General features: G+C 41.7%; 1 protein-coding gene across 1 annotated transcript in view; it reads left to right on the forward strand.

The window, feature by feature from the left end:
• Positions 1-19,404, forward strand: part of HSPA4 (heat shock protein family A (Hsp70) member 4) — a 38,813-nt gene extending 19,409 nt beyond the window's left edge. Inside the window, exons 6-19 of the mRNA XM_056863858.1 lie at positions 1,944-2,077; positions 3,311-3,555; positions 5,181-5,257; positions 5,674-5,825; positions 6,777-6,883; positions 7,178-7,311; positions 13,263-13,444; positions 14,026-14,118; positions 15,382-15,534; positions 15,676-15,801; positions 16,262-16,369; positions 17,747-17,866; positions 18,284-18,445; positions 18,989-19,404. Of these exons, the coding sequence (XP_056719836.1) occupies positions 1,944-2,077; positions 3,311-3,555; positions 5,181-5,257; positions 5,674-5,825; positions 6,777-6,883; positions 7,178-7,311; positions 13,263-13,444; positions 14,026-14,118; positions 15,382-15,534; positions 15,676-15,801; positions 16,262-16,369; positions 17,747-17,866; positions 18,284-18,445; positions 18,989-19,192 (1,997 nt within the window). The 3' untranslated portion in view covers positions 19,193-19,404. The remainder of the gene's footprint in view (positions 1-1,943; positions 2,078-3,310; positions 3,556-5,180; positions 5,258-5,673; positions 5,826-6,776; positions 6,884-7,177; positions 7,312-13,262; positions 13,445-14,025; positions 14,119-15,381; positions 15,535-15,675; positions 15,802-16,261; positions 16,370-17,746; positions 17,867-18,283; positions 18,446-18,988) is intronic.
• Positions 19,405-19,631: the final 227 nt, after the last annotated feature.

Genomic DNA, 19,631 nt, shown 5'->3' on the forward strand with positions numbered 1-19,631 from the left:
AATAGCTTAAACTGTGCTTTTTATAACTTAAAGGCATTAAAGGTTCCTGCAGTCCTATCAAGTAATATGCTTTTTTGCCCTCTGTAATCTGCTCAAGGCTGTGTGTTACTAACAGATGGTCACAAAGTGACAATGTAAACAATAATTGTGTTTTATGAGTTATACAGTTAAATATTGTGCTACAGATTTCTAAGTAGTCTCATTTAATGCGTATTGTCCTAACAAAGAGGATGGTATAAAATTAAGTATATAATGTGATAATGAAACTCAGAAATAAGTGTTTATACTTAAAGCAAAGTGGACTGAAAGAAAAGGAAGCCAGTATATGGTCGTGGAGAGCTGAGCAGCTGTAACTAAAACATTACACTGCTCATATCTGATAGAGGGAATAAAAGGTATCCCTCTTGATGGATAAGAAAGAGGGGATAAAAGATTTCTCTTCACTCTTAATGAGTTTGAAACAGTATGAATACAGCTACAGTTAGGCCAGAGATTTAGAACCTTCCAAAAGGCTCTCAGAAAAGGCTGAATGGTATGTATGGTTTAAATACTTTACTCTAGACTTTGTGAATTAGATACTTTGAACTGAATCAGAATAATTTGACTGTTATATTTTATAAGTTGGATTTTGAAACTGAATAGTATGTAAGGCTTGCTTTTACTGCATACATTGTTACATTCATACATTGTATTTTTATAAGAGTTTTTATAGAAGTGTTAAAGACTTGATAATCTGCATTTATATATATTTTACTAGAAGTATTTCAATAAAAAGACTTGCTTTTTAAAAGTAAGTAAAGTTGTTGAGTCCTGCTTAATCAATGACTGGCTGAATAAGATACCTTCACTTCTCAGTAAGTGAAACATTCTAAGAGCCTGTCATCTGAACAGCACGACCTGCTTCAGAGCTTTGCCCCCCCTTTAGGGTTCTAGCCTTAGTCTAGATACAGTTTGAAAATGATACTCTAGGGTTCATTCACACATGGAGATGTATGAATTATCTCTACAGGAAAAAAATTGGACTCGGCTGTCAGTTCATGTATAGTTATCACTTGAATATAAACACACAAAGGCAGATTCTTAAACTGGTTCTCTAGGTTCTACATAGAAAAACACGACTGCTGCCTTGTCCATTGTTTTTGTTGCTATAACGTAAATGCTTGAGAGAAGGAAAGAGAGAGTTCTTTCATTTTAGTTCTTGTGCTTTTTTGTAGTTTCATCTAAACGTTAAGCAGGGAATCATGTTTGAGGTGCATTCCAAAGAAAGTTCTTAATTCTCATGGGGATTTTTGCAGCATTTCTAGGTACATCTATTAAAGCTGCATAGCATCCTATGCCATGGTGGGGAATAGACTGTAGGTCAGTGGAAGAGCCAGCATGATGCAGTGGTTAAGAGCAGTGGTTTGGAGTGGTGGACTCTGATCTGGAGAACCGGGCTTGATTCCCCACTCCTACATATGAAGCCAGCTGGGTGACCTTGGGCTAGTCATTTTCTTAGAGTTCCCTCAGCCTCACCTACCTCACAGGGTATCTTGTGGGGAAGAGGAGGGAAGGTGATTGTAAGCCGGTTTGAGTTTTCCTTAAGTGGTGGAGAAAGTTGGCATATAAAAAACAACTCTTCTTCATATGAAGAAAGCCTGAGGGTTCAGTAGGTGTCTAATAAAAGATCTCAGATATCAGGTGTCGAGAGACTTCAGTGCCTGTGACCCTGGAGAGCTGCTGCCCGTCAGAGAAGGCAGTACTGAATTAGATACCCAATGGTCTGACTTTATACGAGGTCGCCTCATATGTTCATATGGTGCTTGTATTTTGTCACGAGTAACCATTTGTAAGCATCCTAGTTTTGTTGGATAATTGTGTTACGTATTATAAACTTATAAATTGTATACCTAGCCAATAACAACAATGACTTTTACTTATAGTGATCTGAATTCTTTCTTTAGTTGCTTTGGCATATGGAATCTATAAACAGGATCTGCCTGCACTTGAAGAGAAACCAAGAAATGTGGTATTTGTTGACATAGGGCATTCCGCTTACCAGGTTTCTGTATGTGCATTCAACAAGGGGAAGCTGAAGGTAAGGGTTAACTACATGTTAAAGGAAGGCATTGCTCCTTTGGTCAGTATGCTACAACAGAAAAGTTGCCAAGTATGGGATATTAAGATAACTAAAAATTCAGCCATAGAACTGGCTTGAAGTACAACTGCCCCTTCCCTTTCATCCTGAATGTTTTCCACTTGTAGAAAATGCTTGAATTCTTGGTAATTAGTCTCCAGCAAGTCATGCATTTCCAGAAACAATCCAGTCCTATCCAGTTACATTACTGGCTTATAGCTCATTTTGGCCATAAATGAAAAGGCCAAATTAAAATGTCAGAAATGCAATACATAAGCAATAATAAAATATTCTCAAAGGGGCCGTGTCATGAAATTCCTTTTTTTATGGGTCATATGCCAGATGAGAGAAGGCAGAACAGCTAGCAGGGCTGTCACTTAGAGGAGGGCAGGGAGTTGTTCCTGTTGGCAGGATAGGACTCAAAATAATAGGTTTAAATTACGGGTGGAAAGGTACCAGCTGGATATTAGGAAAAAATTTTTTACAGTAAGGGTTGTTCAGCAGTGGAATTGGCTGCCTAGGGAGGTGGTGAGTTTCCCCTCACTGGCAGTCTTCAAGAACTGGCTGGACAAACACCTGTTGGCGATGCTATAGGCTGATCCTGCATTGAGCCTGTGTGGCCCTTTCCAACTCTGTGATTCTATGGCACGTAAAGCTTCACTCATTCTTTCCTGCTACAAGTATATACCAAATACTGGTTCGTGAAAGAGACACACTGTAGCAAAAAAAAGGATAGGCAACTGCCACATACTTTTGAATAAGTTTAAAAAGTAGAACTCAATAATGGCCTGAACTTGGGTTCATAGCCAGTCTCAGGGGTCAAACATGAATAAGAGGCTGACTTACAAGGGGTCATCTTCCAGACATTGTAATGAAAAGATCAAAATATTGCTTAAAACTCTGCAAGGTCTTTGGAAAGACAGTGGCTATGTTAAGTATGTGAAAGGCTGTTTTGCCACTGGCTAGAGCTGTTGACACACAAGCTTTGAAGCTGGCAAGTTGATTAAAAATGTGTGGTAATTGGGGAGGGGACTTTTGATTTGTGTCCTATTTGAGATACAGTATCATTGTTACTCTACGATTGCTTCATAGAACTTTGTGTATATCAATTATTGTTTTTAGTCGTTTGTAATCCAGCCCTAAGTGATCTGAGGAATGACTAATTGACGTTTTTTATTCCTCTTTATTATGAAGGTTCTTGCAACAGCGTTTGATTCCACTCTTGGTGGCAGGAAATTTGATGAAGTGTTAGTAAATTATTTTTGTGAAGAATTTGGGAAAAAATATAAACTAGACATAAAGTCCAAAATTCGTGCACTGTTGAGGCTGTCTCAGGAATGTGAGAAACTGAAGAAGTTAATGAGTGCAAATGCCTCTGAACTGCCGATGAACATAGAATGCTTCATGAATGATATTGATGTTTCTGGGACTATGAACAGGTATCCTATTTTAATCTCCGAACACAATTCCTTTCTTAAACCTTTCTCCTTTACTAAAGTGAAAATTTTACCTTGCTTGCCTCTTCTGCTGCAAATCTATACATACCTATTAGACTAAGGGCCCGTGGACAAAGAGGTGGGAAAAGTAGCTCCTAATTTCAGAACAAAATGCTTTTCTTGCTTCAACTTCTGTGTACTGAGAAGCTTCAGGAGAGCATTATTTTAGTTCTTAAACGATGTAAACCAACAAATGAATTGGGGTTTTACAGGTTCCAGTTGAATTCGAGGCTTTCACAAATGAGGTTTTTTTTTTTTTACTGCCTTCACTTTCACTCAGTAGTTTCCTGTACCCTGCAAAGCTGCTTCTGAGGCTTGGGGGCATTGTCCAAAATAATATGCCATGTAGCATCTGTGGCTGCAGCAAGAAGGGGGTATTAGTATTTATTTATTAAAAGGTAAAGGTAATCCCCTGTGCAAACCCTGGGTCATTACTGACCTATGTGGTAATGTCACATCACAACATTTACTAGGCAGACTGTGTTTATGGGGTAGTCGTCTACACGTTACCCCCAGCAAGCTGCCAACCTCAGAAGGAAGGCAGCCTGAATCAACCTTGAGCCGGCTACCTGAAACCAACTTCTGGTGGGATCAAACTTGGGTCGTGGGCAGAGCTTTGACTGCAGTACTGCATGTTACCACTCTGAGCCACGGGGATCCTGTTATTTATTAATTTACAACCTTTTAATGCAACTTTTCAATGCTGCCTTTCCACCTGATCAGGGTCCCCAAGGTGGTGCGCACAATAACATTAATACATTTGAGCAATTAAGAACAGTATTTAAAAACATAAAATAATTCAATGAAAGCCAAACATTTTCAGTATTTCAGTAGCTGAAACGGATTTCTGTTGTATTGTTAAATTGAAATGTGATTCCTGTAGGAACTGGTATTGGTAACATATTGTTTAATACCAATCTAAATTATGGGGAGGCATACTTTTCACACCTTTCCTGTCCCTATGGGACTATTTGCCATGCAGCCAGCTTTTGTTGTAGAACTTCTGGTGCTAAGAAATAATGGACATCTATCTTCATCAGTTTGCAAGATCTGAGCAAGGCTGTCAAAGATAGGACATTTTGGAGGACTTTGATTCATAGGGTCGCCAAGAGTCAGAAGCGACTTGACGGCACTTAACACACACACACACACACACACACACACACACACACACACACACACACACACATAATGTTCATTATATGCAAAAGACAAAAGAGGGATATAACATTTCAAAATACTTGGTTTGGATTTTGCCTAGGTTTTTTTGGGTGTGTGTGTCACCAATTGCTCTCTCCTGTGGCAGCTTTCAAAACACACCTTGAAATGCTGGGCCTGAAGGATGGGGGACCCCTAGGAATAGCTGGATTTTTTTTTGGCAAAAATCACACCCCCTTTCAGCCACGGAAAGCTAGGTGAAGTCCAAGCCCTTGTTTTTATGCACATTCTCCTCTGTTATTCTCCAGTATGTACCATTTTAATAGTTTAATACTTTCCAACTAACTGTATACTGTACAATAGTTTGCTTTTGTCCTAAAAGACAATTTAACCTTCTTTCTCCCCTCCAGGAGCAAATTCTTAGAAATGTGTGATGACCTCTTGGCTAGGATAGAACCACCTCTTCGCAGTGTCTTGGAGCAAGCTAGTACGTACAACTTTTGCTACCCAGAACATCACTTATGGGAATAACTGCTGTCTGAAATAAATTGTGCAGGAATTGGTATGTTGAAAATGTTAGCAGTAATAGTTGGTCTAAGTGGTTAGACTGCCCAACACCTAAATGCTTCAGGACTGTAATCTCAATGTCTTTTTTTTTTTTACAAAAATATTCATGAAATAGGTGGAACATTTTATGTTGTCCTTTACTCGGCTAAAACAAGGGTTCAGTGTGGTATATTCTTCAGTTGATGTTTTCAGTAGGAAGCTTATTGAAGTCAGCTTTGATTGCCAACTGGTGTTCACTTTGAGGTGAGGTTTTTACAGTGAACGAGTGGGCAGAGGAGCTGAGCTACCTGCTTGCGCTCAGCCTTAGAATGTCTCAAGTGTCTTTTTCTTTTACAGAGTTAAAGAAGGAAGATATCTATGCAGTAGAAATAGTAGGAGGGACTACAAGAATACCTGTTGTAAAAGAACGTGTCAGTAAATTTTTTGGTAAAGAAATCAGCACCACTTTGAACGCAGACGAAGCTGTTGCTCGAGGCTCTGCCCTGCAGGTAACAACAATGGCTTGTGCGTTAAGGGCAGGGTTCTCTGCAGCACCAGTCGAAGCACTGACAGAGGCAGACTTTTCCTGTTGTTCCCCTTGCCCCAGCAGCAGTTTATGAGCTCTGAAAAGGTGATGCTGAAGGTTGGGGTTCCTGCATGCCCGAAAAGCCTTGCACTGTGACTTGCTACACTGAGCCACTCCTGCCTGTACTAAAGGTGCTTCTGGGGCTGTGCTGACAAGAGGCAGAACAGAGTGCTGTTTTCCTTCCTGTTTTTGTGGCTTTAAGAATTGCAGGTGGCTGTTGGGAGAGATAGGAACAGTCTGCTGGCACCTTCCATTACTGCTGAATAGATTCCAGCATAGGAGCTGCTGCTAGTTCGAGTGCTTTATTCAGTTAGGAGCAGCTGAAGATTATCCAAACACTGAAGGAATAAGCAATGCAGGAAAAGTAGTAACCCTGCTGAGGTAGACTAAGGAACTGAATTGCAACTTGTACTTTAAACTGTGTTCAGTATAATCTTCCTGGGTCCGCTTCTAGCTCCTTTCATAGTGCTGTATCTTTCTGTTTGACTTTTAATCTTGCAGACGGTTGCAAGGAACATGATCTAGTACAAGGTACAGCATAGCTGGGATCATTATGCCCAATAAAATAAGTATTCTACTTATGATCCATAATTATTAAGCAATTCATTTGCCCCCCCCCCCAAACACAAATGAACAGAAGCATGAAGTTACTTATGATTCATGGACTAAAACTGAAATCTTGTGCCTTCCTTGGAAGTGAGTTGTAATGAACGAAGTAGGCTTACTGTTGGATAAACATGCTTGGGATCAGGATTTACATGAGCAGGATGTTTGAAGTGCAGGCCTCAAAATGTACTTTTAATAGCAAACTGTTGACCTTACAGCTGACATGAGTATTTTTATCTGACACAACTTAATGTTTTGTTTCTTACAGTGTGCTATTTTATCCCCAGCTTTTAAAGTGAGAGAATTTTCTATCACAGATTTGGTACCGTATCCTATTTCTTTGACATGGAATTCCCCAGCAGAAGAAGGAGCGAGGTAAAAACTCAAAAGCACTTGTAAAGAATGTATAGCCAACAGTAATAGCTAATGATCTATCCATTTGTGAGGATATTCATATGAGGCGACTTCAGGGCTGAATCCTTTTGAAATTGCTTAAAGTAACAGTTTTTATTTTAAGCTTGCGATTTCCCCTCAAATGAGTGTCATTTGGCAAGTGGAGTTCTATAGCAAATAAATACTTTGCTTTACTAAATACAAATTTATCTCTAACTGTAGTTCATAACTAAACTAAGTAAATATGTTTTGTAACTGCACAATCTGTTTTCGCAGTGATTGTGAAGTCTTCCCTAAGAATCATGCTGCACCGTTCTCCAAGGTTCTCACATTCTACCGGAAGGAACCTTTCCGTCTGGAGGCTTATTACAGTTGTCCTAAAGAATTGCCATATCCAGATCCTGCCATAGGTATGTAAAGCGATAGAAAGCAACATTGCCATGACATCAGGCAGCTATTTTTGACCTCTGTCTCCATTTAATTCTGTTATTGGGCTTTTTCTGTGTTGTCGCATGTATTCTGAAGGCTTGAGTGAAGCACTTGTTGCCACTGTCAGGTGAGTAGGGGAAAAAAAATTCACACCCACATGGTTTGGTGGAAGGATTCATGCTAAATGGAAAGGGCAAATATAAGTTACTAACCAATACAACTTTATTTAAACATTTCTGCTTATTTAAAGCGGTTTACAAATTCTCGTTCCATTAGAATAGTCAGCCTTCCATTATAAAAATGCAACAAAATAATGTTGCTTAATAAACACAATAGCCCAGCCTGCCAGAAATTATGTTGCTAATGCAAGCTGAAAAGTTAGCTCCTTTGCAGTGTTTGTAAAACCAAATTGGAGAAAAAAACTCTTATGAAAGTCTGTTCCAAAGAATGGGAAATGCTACTGAAAATGGAGATGACATTGCCACATATGTTCAGACTTGCTTGAAGGAGGGCATAGCAAAAAGCAGATGAGTGGTCCTAAGCTATCATGCAGTTCTATATAGGGCGAGGCAGTCTTTAAAGTATATGGATTCCAGGTCATAAGAAGCTTTAAAGGAAAGAATCAACATCTTGAATGGTTCCTAGAAACAAACAGGCAACCATTACAGCTATTCTAAGGATGGTGTTCTGTGTATACAATGCCTACCAAGAGATGGGTTTCTGCAACCTGCCTGAAATCTCCAGGTTATTTTCAAGACAGCCCCACACATGGTGCCTTACAGAACTCTAATCTAGATAAGCATGGGTCATTGTTGGCTAAATCAACAAATTGGGGTGGGGTCTTTGAATTGGATGTAAACAACAAAAGTTACTTCTGGATGCTTCTTAGCAGAAAAACTGTATCAGTGAAGACCCCCAATTGCTTCATCCGTTCATTCCATCTAATATGGGCATATTAGTCCCTTTTAGAAAGCCTGCTTCTTCACTTAAAGAAGAAGACACTCTGAGACATGTGGGTACTCTCCTTCCCATGATCCCTGGAGGCAGGAAGTAGGTTTTGGTGCTGACCTTCAAAGCTCTACATGGCCTAGGACCCTCGTATCTTCGGGACCTCCAGTACATGCCTGCAAAAGCCTTATGGACATAATCTGAAATCTGCTGGTGGTCCCTGGCCTGAAGGCTGTCTGGCTGTCCTGGACTAGGGCTTTCTCTGGTCCCTGCCGGGTAATATGCTCAGCCTAGGGAGGCCTGAGCTTTACACAGTCTGGTTCAGTTTCATCAGGCCTGTAAGATGGAGCTGTTCCGCCAGGCATATAGTTGAGGGCAGCGACAGTATACCGCAAATCTATCAGCTGGCCTGGACCTTGTGGGACACCCCCCTCACACTATGCACTAGGCACACTGTTGCTTTTTAGTGCCATCTATTGTACTGTTTTAATTAAGTTTTAATCTATGTATTTATTTAGTGTATTTTAAATTGTTGTTACCCACCCTCAGCCCTGCTATGCAGGGGAATGGCTGGCTATAAATAGAAGTATAAAATATAAGTATATATAGGTTACTCTTTTCCATCTCCATTGGGGAGGGAGTGCCCACCATCTTCAGTTTACAGACTTCTGCAATTCAGCCATTAATCATTAGGCGTATCTCTCGGAGACCAGAATCCATGGCCTTTAGGTCAGAAAAATACATTCTGCTGACAAGCATGGGAACCAGATACAGCTAGGCCATACAGAAAGAACCACAGAAGAGAAAACAGTAAACTATTGTGGAAATGTAATAAAAAAAGTAAACTTCTAGGCTGGCCTAGTAGTTTCTCCCCCACCCTGGAGAATTCATAGACTTGTCATCCTGCCTCCTTCTGATTGTAGGGCTTTCAGAGAGCTCTACAGGTTTTCTTTCTCCTTGAGCTCTCCCAAGTTGCCTTTTTCCTTCATGTGTTTTTCCTCCATCTTCTATCTCTAATCTATCCCCCCCCAAAAAGCCTTCCTTCCCTTGCGGCTTTTTTTTTTTTTTACTCTGGCCTTCCGTGGCAGCCACTTCTTCAGCTGCAAAAATGGCCTCCACTGGATCATTGACAGAAGCCTTAGGTGTGGCAGCGTTCTTGTCAAGAGAGATGGAGCAGCTCCATTCCCCAGAAGGAGGACTATAAGGCTGCTCTGGCACAAGCGTCTGAGATGAAAGGAGGACCTGACTGCACCTTCATCCCTGCCCCTCAGAAGAGCCTCTTGCGTAGGCTTAGGAGAGGATGTGGGCGGCCATGCAACTTCCAGCTTGAAATGCCAAACATGCCCCACAGAAGCCTGCAAATGGCAAGGGGAGTCTGCTGGGGCTGTAGACATTGAGGAGCAGGAGTTTTCTGCAGTGGAGAGTGGTAAGCAGGTAGGGACTTCCTGCAGTTACATAGAGTCTGGAGGGGGGAGGGCAATGATCTATGTACTGAGGCTTATAGGCCTGGATGGAACAGTTTGTAAATTGACAATGGGAAATCAGATCAGCAGTCCACAAAAAAAGACCTCAGCACCCAGCCTGCTTTACCTCTTTCCAGGTTCCTCCCAAACTGTAGGCTCTCTGCAGAGATGCAAGACAATTTGTCTCTAGCCTATCTGGCCCTTTCAGGACTTCTGGCAAGCACTTCATGGGCTACCTCTGCATCCCCCACAAAGGGGATGACATCCACCATTTGCTCTGGGGACTTGGCCAGGAAGGAGGGGGAATTGTCTGATGACTGTCCCCCACAGGTACAAGATTCTAAATGGCTTTTTTTTTACAGAGGAAGAACTTCCATCACTTTTCTGTAAAGCCCTTAAAATGCTCAAACTCTCGATCTGCAAGGCAGAGCAGCTTCCTGACCCAAAAGATTATGATGGCAAGGGGGATGCTGAGGGTCTATCTGATGCTAAGGAACTAGGAGTGGTGTTCGCTTTCTCTTGTTTTTCACCTCAGAAATTAAAGGATTGTGCCAGGCCAGTCACCCAGAGCCTCCATGTAAGCCATTCCAGAAGGTTCTCCATTCTGCATCTCAAGTTCCTCAACAAGCATGTGAGGTACAGGATATTCAGGATGCAGACCCTCAAGACTATTGCAGATAGAATTCTCACAGGGGACTCCTTCACATCCATGGATCTCACAGACGCATATCTTCCAGCCCACAAGTGTTTTCTGAGGTTCAGCTGTGGAGACCTTTAAGGCAATGCCGTTTTGACTTGCCTCAGCTCTATGAATGTTCATGGAATTGATGGTGGTGCTGGTGGGTGGATCTTCAAGTCAAGAGCATCCACATCTACTTCTACCTGGATTACCTGCTAATAAGGTTCCCAGCCAAGGGTTTTCAAGTCATCACACTAATGGTCCACCATCTGGAAGACCACAGCTTCATGATAACCCTTCTGAAGAGTCGGCTTGTTCTATCCCAGGAGTTTGCATATTGGGCACATGGATAGACTTGGTACAAGGCAAGGTATTCCTTCCTGTGGATAAGGGCAGGAAGATTATTGCAGCAGTCAAGTTCATCTTGATCAATGGACCTCATGTTCCTTGCCTACGTACAAGGAATAATGATCTTGACAAACAACTGGTTCCATGGGCCAAGGCCCAATCAAGTCTTCAGTGGACCCTCCTGCATTTACAGAATCATATAGTGTTCGAGTTTCATTCCAAATTAGGCTTGAAACCAGCACCTTTTAAGGGGTTTGAAATGGTGGACAGTGAAGTCCCACCTTTTCCTAAGAAAACTGATCCAGGTTTCCCCAGACTTATAATTCACAACCAATGCCAGTTTGTCCAGTTGGGGAGCCCACTGTCCTCTAGGCCATGTCCAGGGCACTTGGACATCCTCCCTAAGTATAAACCTGGAGCTCAGTGCTATCCATCTGGCCATAGATTGCCAATCTGGACTGACAACCACAGAGGCTCACATAAACCATTTGGGGGGGCTCCAGGTCTAGGAAACTTCAGCAGGAGGCTGCAGCTCTGCTGTTTTGGGCTGAGACTCATTTAGTCTCTCTAATGATGGAATCTACTGTGACTGAGTTATCTGGACTCTTGAGAGTGGGTGCCAATAGCCAGCTGTCAACAAAAAATCAACTGAAGAAATAGGGACAGCCAGCAATAGATCTGTTCATACCATCAGAGAAAAAAACAAGCTCCTGTGTTTCTTCTCTTAGTCCACTGCTGAATGGCAGAACAGATGGATGCCTGCACGACATGGCTAGGCTGACCTGCTGTATGCTTCTCCCTGTACCGTTGCTTCTGAAGGTAGTCTTGAGAAAGCTGAAATGGGAGGCAGCTGATCTGATCTGCGTGGCCCAGGAGACCGTGATTTGAACCAAGTTGCGCTCAAGGTGGTGTTCTTGGTGGCAATTACATCATCTGGAAGGGTGTCAGAGCTGGGGCACTTTCCATAGCTAAGGGCCTGTACATGTTTCGTAAGGATAAGGTGATACTTAATACTGACCCCACCTTCATGCCAAAGCTGATCTCACTGTTCTATCAGTCAACTGAAATGTCTTCACCACCTTTCTGTTTCAAGCCATCCCATCCCAAGGCACCCATTGAGTCTTAGATAAACCCTGCATATCTACATTAGGTGCGCGAGGTCTCTTTCTTATAGTTGGACAGTCATTTTTCAGCCTTTCATCCTGTGATCAAAGACAAAAAGGTCTCCCAGGGATGCTTCTACCTTGGCAACTTTCAACATGAATGCTTCCATTGTCATCATCTGCAAGAAGGCCACTTGTGAGTCAGTTGGACTCTATTGCCTCAGCTGATGCAGCTTTTGGGCAGAGCGTCCTACAACAGGCTGTGGAACCTTAAAGAGCAGGGTTGGCTGGTAGTTCTCCTTCCTGCTTCCCCACAATGTCCTCCTCTCCAAGTGAAAATGGAACCTTGGACTTATTGCAACAGTTCCTTTTACTTGGGGTAGAGGAGGACACTATGGACCCACCTGCTTTGGGGAGGGTTGTTCTTTGGATGAGAAATTATAAATTGTCTGTGGGGGGGGGGAGCTGCAAGGCAAGCCTCAATGTTGACTTTCTTTGTTACTTTTCAGCATTCTTTCCACAACACTTTACTGTTTTTCCTTCTGTGATTCTTCCTGTATCGTCCAGCTGTAGCTGGTTTCCATGTTTGTCAGTAGAACTTATTTTCTGAGCTAAAGGCCAGGAATTCTGATCTCTGAGAGATGCACCTAACTGTTAATGGCTGAGTTGCAGAAGTCTGCGAACTGAAGCTGGTGGGCACTCCTTCCCCACTGGACATAGAAAAGAGCAACCTGCTTTCCAGGGACATGGGAAGGACAGTACACCAACATCTCAAAGTATCCTCTATTTCACAGTCCAATGTTCTGTTTTCAATCATCATATCCATCTTGTCTGCATTCAATATAACCTTCATTCTCCATTTACTTGACCATGATATTCAGACACTAGTTCAGCATAGAAGCAGCTGCATTATGAGTCTTTGTCAAGGAAACATTTAGCTGTTATTAGCCTATTATACTAAAGAGTATGGGTGAAAATACCACAAATGAATGCCACGTGTTAGCTACTGAATCATACTCAAGGAAATTCTGTTTTCTCTGATGGAAAAGATTGAAACGAATGGAGTGTGGTCCCTGACACACAAATACCCTGCTCTAAATGGTTCCAAAAAATGATTAATCATCTCAAAATAGCAGACTGGTCTAACACAATCAGAAGGAATACATTACCCTGACTGTCACGTAACCATCTTTTCTCAGTGCTACAGTTGTAGATATTTGGGTTTTTTGAATGCATGCCACACACAAGGGACTAATGCTAAATGAGGAAACTTTATTAAAGTGAAATGATGGTAAATGTTTGATTTGACCCCTTGCTTTCAGCTAATAGTTCATAGTTCCATGTATAATTTACTGAATTGTTTACTAAAATGCTGGTTGGCTTTCCTCTAGGTCAGTTTTTAGTTCAGAAGGTAACACCACAAGTGGATGGATCCAGTTCAAAAGTGAAAGTTAAGGTCAGAGTAAACATCCATGGCATTTTCAGTGTTTCAAGCGCATCATTAGTGGAGGTTCACAAGTCAGATGACAATGAAGAGCCCATGGAAACAGATCAGCACCCGAAAGAAGAGGAGGTAATTCCTTTGGGTTGTAATATGGTCTTTGCAGGACTTGAAACAGCTTCTTGTTTTCTACTACTGCATCAAAATCCACGCAAGTAAATCTGTAGGAAATGTATCCGCTGCCATCTCATTGCTCATAGTAGCAAAACGTTCTTGGTCCTCTGAAGCTAGCAAGCTAGTATTCTGACAGCCATGGACTCTTTTTCAGCCTGTCTCTCTTCTGTCTTTGCCTCAACCACCTCCTGCCTTCCCCTGCCACCAGTAGCTTCTAAAAGCCAAGCGATTATACGCTGCTGTCAAATTACTGCACCTCTGTTTGTCCAGCTGAGTGGAGTTACTAGGACTCTGTTCTGCCTCAAACTGAAAGGGCTGGGACAGCACCATAAGTAAGCCTTCCTTGTCCTCTGGAGACACAGCACTCTTTACCAAAAATTAAGATAAGCTGGGCCCTCCTTTCTTTTAATGACTTGTGCTTCTTTGTGATTGGAATATGGCAAAACAGTTTTCCATGTATGCAAGAGTGATTGATATTGTTGGTTATATTTAATAAGACGGGATCTTTGATCTACACAAGACTTTCTTTCTAATTTCAGAAGATGCAAGTAGATCAAGAAGAGCAACAAAAGAGTGAGGAACATCCACCATCAGCACAGTCTGAAAACAAGGCTGAGTCGGAGGAAATGGAGGTGGATATGCTGTTTGGAGTAAAACTTAGTTCTCAAATTACTTAAATAACAGTGACAAGGTCACTGAGAAGCTATGACTAAATGGGCCTTTTCTGGGTCCATGCGTTTCTAGTTACCTAATGCTGTTGTCCTATCTAATGTCAGTAATTGTGCCTGACAAGAGTTTTCCACCGAAGTTGCTCAAGGTATCTTCCAACCCTCTTTAAATTCTTCTAGCTCTGAGGTAAACTATGGGGTTGTGTTCCTTCCAAGAGACCAAGGACCTGGACTGTTGCTCTGAAAAGCTTAATAACCCAGCCCTTCCCCCCTCCAAAAAATCCCTCAGCAGAATTGCCATTTAGACTACCAAAATTCCCCACAGCATTCTGAAGCTGAGGCGGATCCATCAGTCTTCAGGGACAGACTTTTGACCCACAGCCCTTGCAGGGTTCACACATCATAGCCACAGCCACCTTCAACAGAAAAATCATCCAACTATAGCATAGGCTGCATTACTTAACTCCCTTTAGAGATCGCCAGGTACCTGATTGGTACAAAAGATTAAATCCCACATGTGACCTTTCTCATATATAAGGCCTACAATCTGGGACACTTGACTCCATGGTGGTGTGGCCCAGCAAGTCTGCCTCTGCTCAGATGTGTCATTCCCAGAAATTTCTCATGGTTTCTCTAGCACGGGGCCAGCACCCACATACAGGGCACCTATTAATGAACAAGTGGGCAGGATATCAGCAGAATATCTCTGGAACACAACACAAGATGTACCCAATCAAAGCTTGCACTGCAGATTTGTAGGAGAGAGACTCGTGGAGAATTATGGTATGTTGCTGAGAGACTGCCTACCCAGCTGGCATTACTTGAAAGAGAATAACATGGTCTGACTTATCCCAGCCAGGTCTCAGTGAAACATGCCAAGTAAGTCTTATTCTCCGCCCAAATCACAGTACCTTAGGAAGAGCTTATTCTTGATAATAAGGAATTATTCCACAACATCATGGTTGAAGGGGAGGGGTTCAGTGAGAGTCCTCATACATCACTTGGTATAGGAGAGATTTGGATGTGCAGCAAGCCTGTGTGTTGTGGTGGTGCGAATAATTTTCCATTTATGTCTCTCACCTGTGCCACACTTCAGTACCTCTAGCAGCCATCTCAGATGATAACTCACCACACCATTGCATACACTGAAAATCACATCCCCGAACTGAGGTAAATGACAGAAATGATATGTCATGTTTTCTTTTCCAAATCATGTTTTTTATTCAGACCTCTCAAGCTGGTTTGAAAGACAAGAAAACAGATCAGCCTCCTCAGGCTAAAAAGGCAAAAGTAAAGACAACTACAGTTGACCTTCCAATTGAGAATCAGCTGGTGTGGCAAAGAGGAAAGGATGCGTTGAACCTATTTATTGAGAATGAGGTAAGCAATAAGTATCAATAGAAGGTTTTACAAATGATTGGAGAACAGAAGTTGATTTGTCTGATCCTGTCATGAAGGGAGCTAAGAATGAGTTTTCAGTTCTTCACTGAAACAAAAGTGACATGAATGTGTCTTCTGCAGGGTAAAATGATCATGCAGGATAAACTAGAAAAAGAACGGAATGATGCCAAGAATGCAGTGGAGGAGTATGTTTATGAAATGAGAGACAAACTCTGTGGCATGTACGAGAAGTTTGTTGGTGAAGAGGTAGGTGTTGCTAATGACTACCGTCTATACAAGTTAAGACCAATCCAATTTGCTTAGTGTATCAAATGCCTGCTCTGTAGCTTATACAATATATGACCCAGAGAACACTTCATGACTGTAGAGAAGTTACTTAATTCATCACTTACTTAATTTAGTATTTCCTTGTAGGCAACATGGCAATCCCACACCACTTTAACTAGTTCGCACTTGGCACCTTCAGTCATGCTGCTTGCACAGTTGCCTACAGTGATTCACTACTCTCTCCGCTGCCCTGATTGTTTTCTGTCTTCCCACTTGAGTTCCCAACTCTGCTTCCGTGCCTCTTCCTGCCACTCCACCTGCTAACGGCAAACCTATCCTCTACTCAGTTTTAAGTGTTTGGATGTGGGGTTCATGGAGAAATAACCTTTACAAATTGTATTTCAGTTGGCTTGTATTTTGTTCCTTTGTTTTTGTTCAGGATCGTAATAGTTTCACTCTGAAGTTGGAAGACACAGAAAACTGGCTATATGAAGAGGGCGAAGATCAACCTAAGCAAGTTTACATTGATAAATTAACAGAGCTAAAGGCAAGTGGTACTTCAGTATTAACTGTTTTACACAAGGGTATGTTCCATGGATGGGAAGTTCTGTATTGCTCTTTGGACAGCTACAGTGCAGGTTTTTACTTTACTGTCTTTTTAAGTCCAATGAGTTTGAGGTTTCTAAGATGATACAGTTCATCTGTGTTAACCTGGTTCTGTGTTGTTATAAAAGCTTTATTGGTTGCAAGTACCTATTTCTTTTTTATATATGACCTACCTACCTTCTATCATAGAATCATAGAGTTGGAAGGGACCACCAGGGTCATCTAGTCCAACCCCCTGCACAATGCAGGAAATTCCAGTCTACCTCCCCCCACACCCCCAGTGACCCCTACTCCATGCCCAGAAGATGGCCAAGATGCCCTCCCTCTCATGATCTGCCTAAGGTCATAGAATCAGCATTGCTGACAGATGGCCATCTAGCCTCTGCTTATAAAAACCTCCAGGGAAGGAGAGTTCACCACCTCCTGTGGAAGCCTGTTCCACTGAGGAACTGCTCTAACTGTTAGAAAATTCTTCCTAATGTCTAGACGGAAACTCTTCTGATTTAATTTCAACCCGTTGGTTCTGGTCCGACCTTCTGGGGCAACAGAAAACAACTCGGCCCCATCCTCTATACAACAGCCCTTCAAGTACGTGAAGATGGTTATCATATCCCCTTTCAGTCATCTCCTCTACAGGCTAAACATACCCAGCTTCTTCAACCTTTCCTCATAGGACTTGGTCTCCAGACCATTCACCATCTTTGTTGCCCTCCTCTGGACCCGTTCTAGCTTGTCATGAAACTCAAGGCAGTGTAATTAAGATTTTGAAGAGGTCTCCAATGTGAGCACTGGCTAGAAATATACTTTAACTTCAGCAAATGTCCTGTAGTGTGCATTGCTGCAATAACCTCGGATTTTTTTTTTACCCAACTTGCTTTTTTTTTTTGCTAGGCATGTTTTCCTGGTTACCTTTTGTCTAACCCTTTAGCAATATTTGCACATAGTTGCCATTAGACTATGTACAGCAAGGACAGAACATTCTACCAGATTGTGTGTGGTGCCTCTGTAGTTCTCCATGATGTAGAAGCGGACAGCTTATATCTCTGGCAGTGGGAGGAGCAGTCGTTCACAGATGTTCACAAGACTCCTTTTGCCTCGTGTGCATACCATAGGCCTTATGTGTATTAACTTGAACATGGGAAAACGCCTTCTAACAATTGTTTAAAATTAACTACACCATGGGAATATAAATATTTAGAATTTTGGGAATATAAACATTTAGAATTTCAGCAGTGAGTCTTGAGGAATGAGTGTACCATATTTCGCAAGTGCAGTTCAGGCATATAACTGTGCTTCAGTAAACTTCTCTTCAATTCAGGCTGTGGGTCAGCCAATTCAGGCACGATTTCAAGAATCTGAAGAAAGACCAAAAGCCTTTGAAGAGCTGGGAAAACAAATCCAACTCTACATGAAAGTTGTTCATGCATTTAAAGCAAAGGTACGTAATCTCTTGCTTCCCCATCTCCCGCCTCTTATCTGTGATAGGCAACGTTTTCAAAATTACTTGGAATGTTTTCAGAAGTAAAATTTAAATTCCATTGTAGTAGTTCTTTCATTTTCAGAGTGATGCGATAGTCCCCTGAATAATACTTACATAAGAACATATGTTGTAGCTTTTTCCTTTTTATAGTAAATTAAACAGTTTTCAATTACCCTTTGTAAAACTCAATCTTTATTACTGTGTGATAGTATACAGCAGAGAAGTTTGTTTAGTATCGACTCTTGATTCCATTGTCAGCTTGTTACTTTTATCTGGTTGCTGAGGCTAAAGTTTTGTATGTGTCAAAAAGATGAAATGGGTAGCTACGTTACCATATAAGTTGCATGATGATGAATTCTGTTTCTTAAAATGTAGGATGAGCAGTATGACCACTTAGATGCAGCAGAAGTGGCCAAAGTGGAGAAGAGTGCAAATGAGGCCATGGAGTGGATGAACAACAAGCTCAATCTTCAGAACAAGCGAAGTCTTGCTTTAGACCCACTTGTCAAGGTGAAGGAGATTGATACCAAAATGAAAGTAAGTAGTTCTTCGGACTTTCCAGGAAAAAAAACTGTTTAACGGAATGATGATATGTGGAGTGGTGTTGGGTGGTAACTTCTGCTAACTTTACTACAATTTGATTCTTGAATATATTTTTTTGCATTGTGCTTTGACCATCTCCACTGCATTTTCATGTGTGTGGAAGGGAAGGCATTGTGATTGCAGTTAGTCTGTGCACAGCATTTTCACGTTACCATTTTTTTTTGTACAGCAGACTTAGGTGAAATGGAGCTGATTTAGCATTGTGACAGAGAATGAGCTGTGATCTGCAAGGTCTCTACTTCAAATATCTACAAACTGGAGATTTGCTGTGAACCTTGTAGGGCCTTAATTGAGCCTTGTGTTTCTTAGCCCCTTCCCCCATCTCTGCAGGATGGGGATGGCTTTCCATGCATGGATATTGTTAAAATTTACATTAAGATAATGTGTGTGAAGTGCTTTGAAAACTGAAAGTATTTCTGTAAATGCTGGGCTTGATAACGGTCAGGGATAAGACTTTTTCTACCTTTTTCATTTTAGGAACTGATAAACACATGTAATCCAATAGTCACCAAACCAAAACCCAAGGTAGAACTTCCAAAAGAGGAAAAACCAGCTGAACAAAATGGCCCAGTAGAAGGCCAGGGAGATGGCAACAAAGCGTCTCAGACAGTGGAACAGAGTTCTGATTCAACAGCTCCAGCATCTACAGAAAAGAAACTTCCTGAAATGGACATTGATTGATTGAATTCCAGCACTTGTTTATATTAGAAATTACAATAAAGCTTTAAGTTGTCAACTTGCGTTTGGAATAAGAATGGGAGCCAAATGGGAACTGCAGCTTGCTCACGGTTGCTCTGTTTTGGGGTAGGATTGGTCAGTATGAGGCATCTTGACTCTCGGGTAGCAAACTATTCAGTTGAATAAGTTCATATGTTCTGCCATGTGACATTAGAACCCTCGTAACCATTAAGATTTGCAGAAACAGACATGGCTGATCCTTCAGTTTAGTTATATTCTTGCCGAGTTCCATTTAAAAAAAGAGTGAGGACAACTAGAAGAGAATGTTAAGCTTCTAATCTACCACAAAGTTGCTATTGTGGATTGCAGCAGCAGTGTTACATGTATCTACTGAGAATGCCAGAGGTTTTTGAAGCTCTGTTTCTAGTCGGAAAAAGTACCA

This window comes from Euleptes europaea, chromosome 1 (assembly GCF_029931775.1).
Source record: "Euleptes europaea isolate rEulEur1 chromosome 1, rEulEur1.hap1, whole genome shotgun sequence".
Classification (NCBI taxonomy): domain Eukaryota; kingdom Metazoa; phylum Chordata; class Lepidosauria; order Squamata; family Sphaerodactylidae; genus Euleptes; species Euleptes europaea.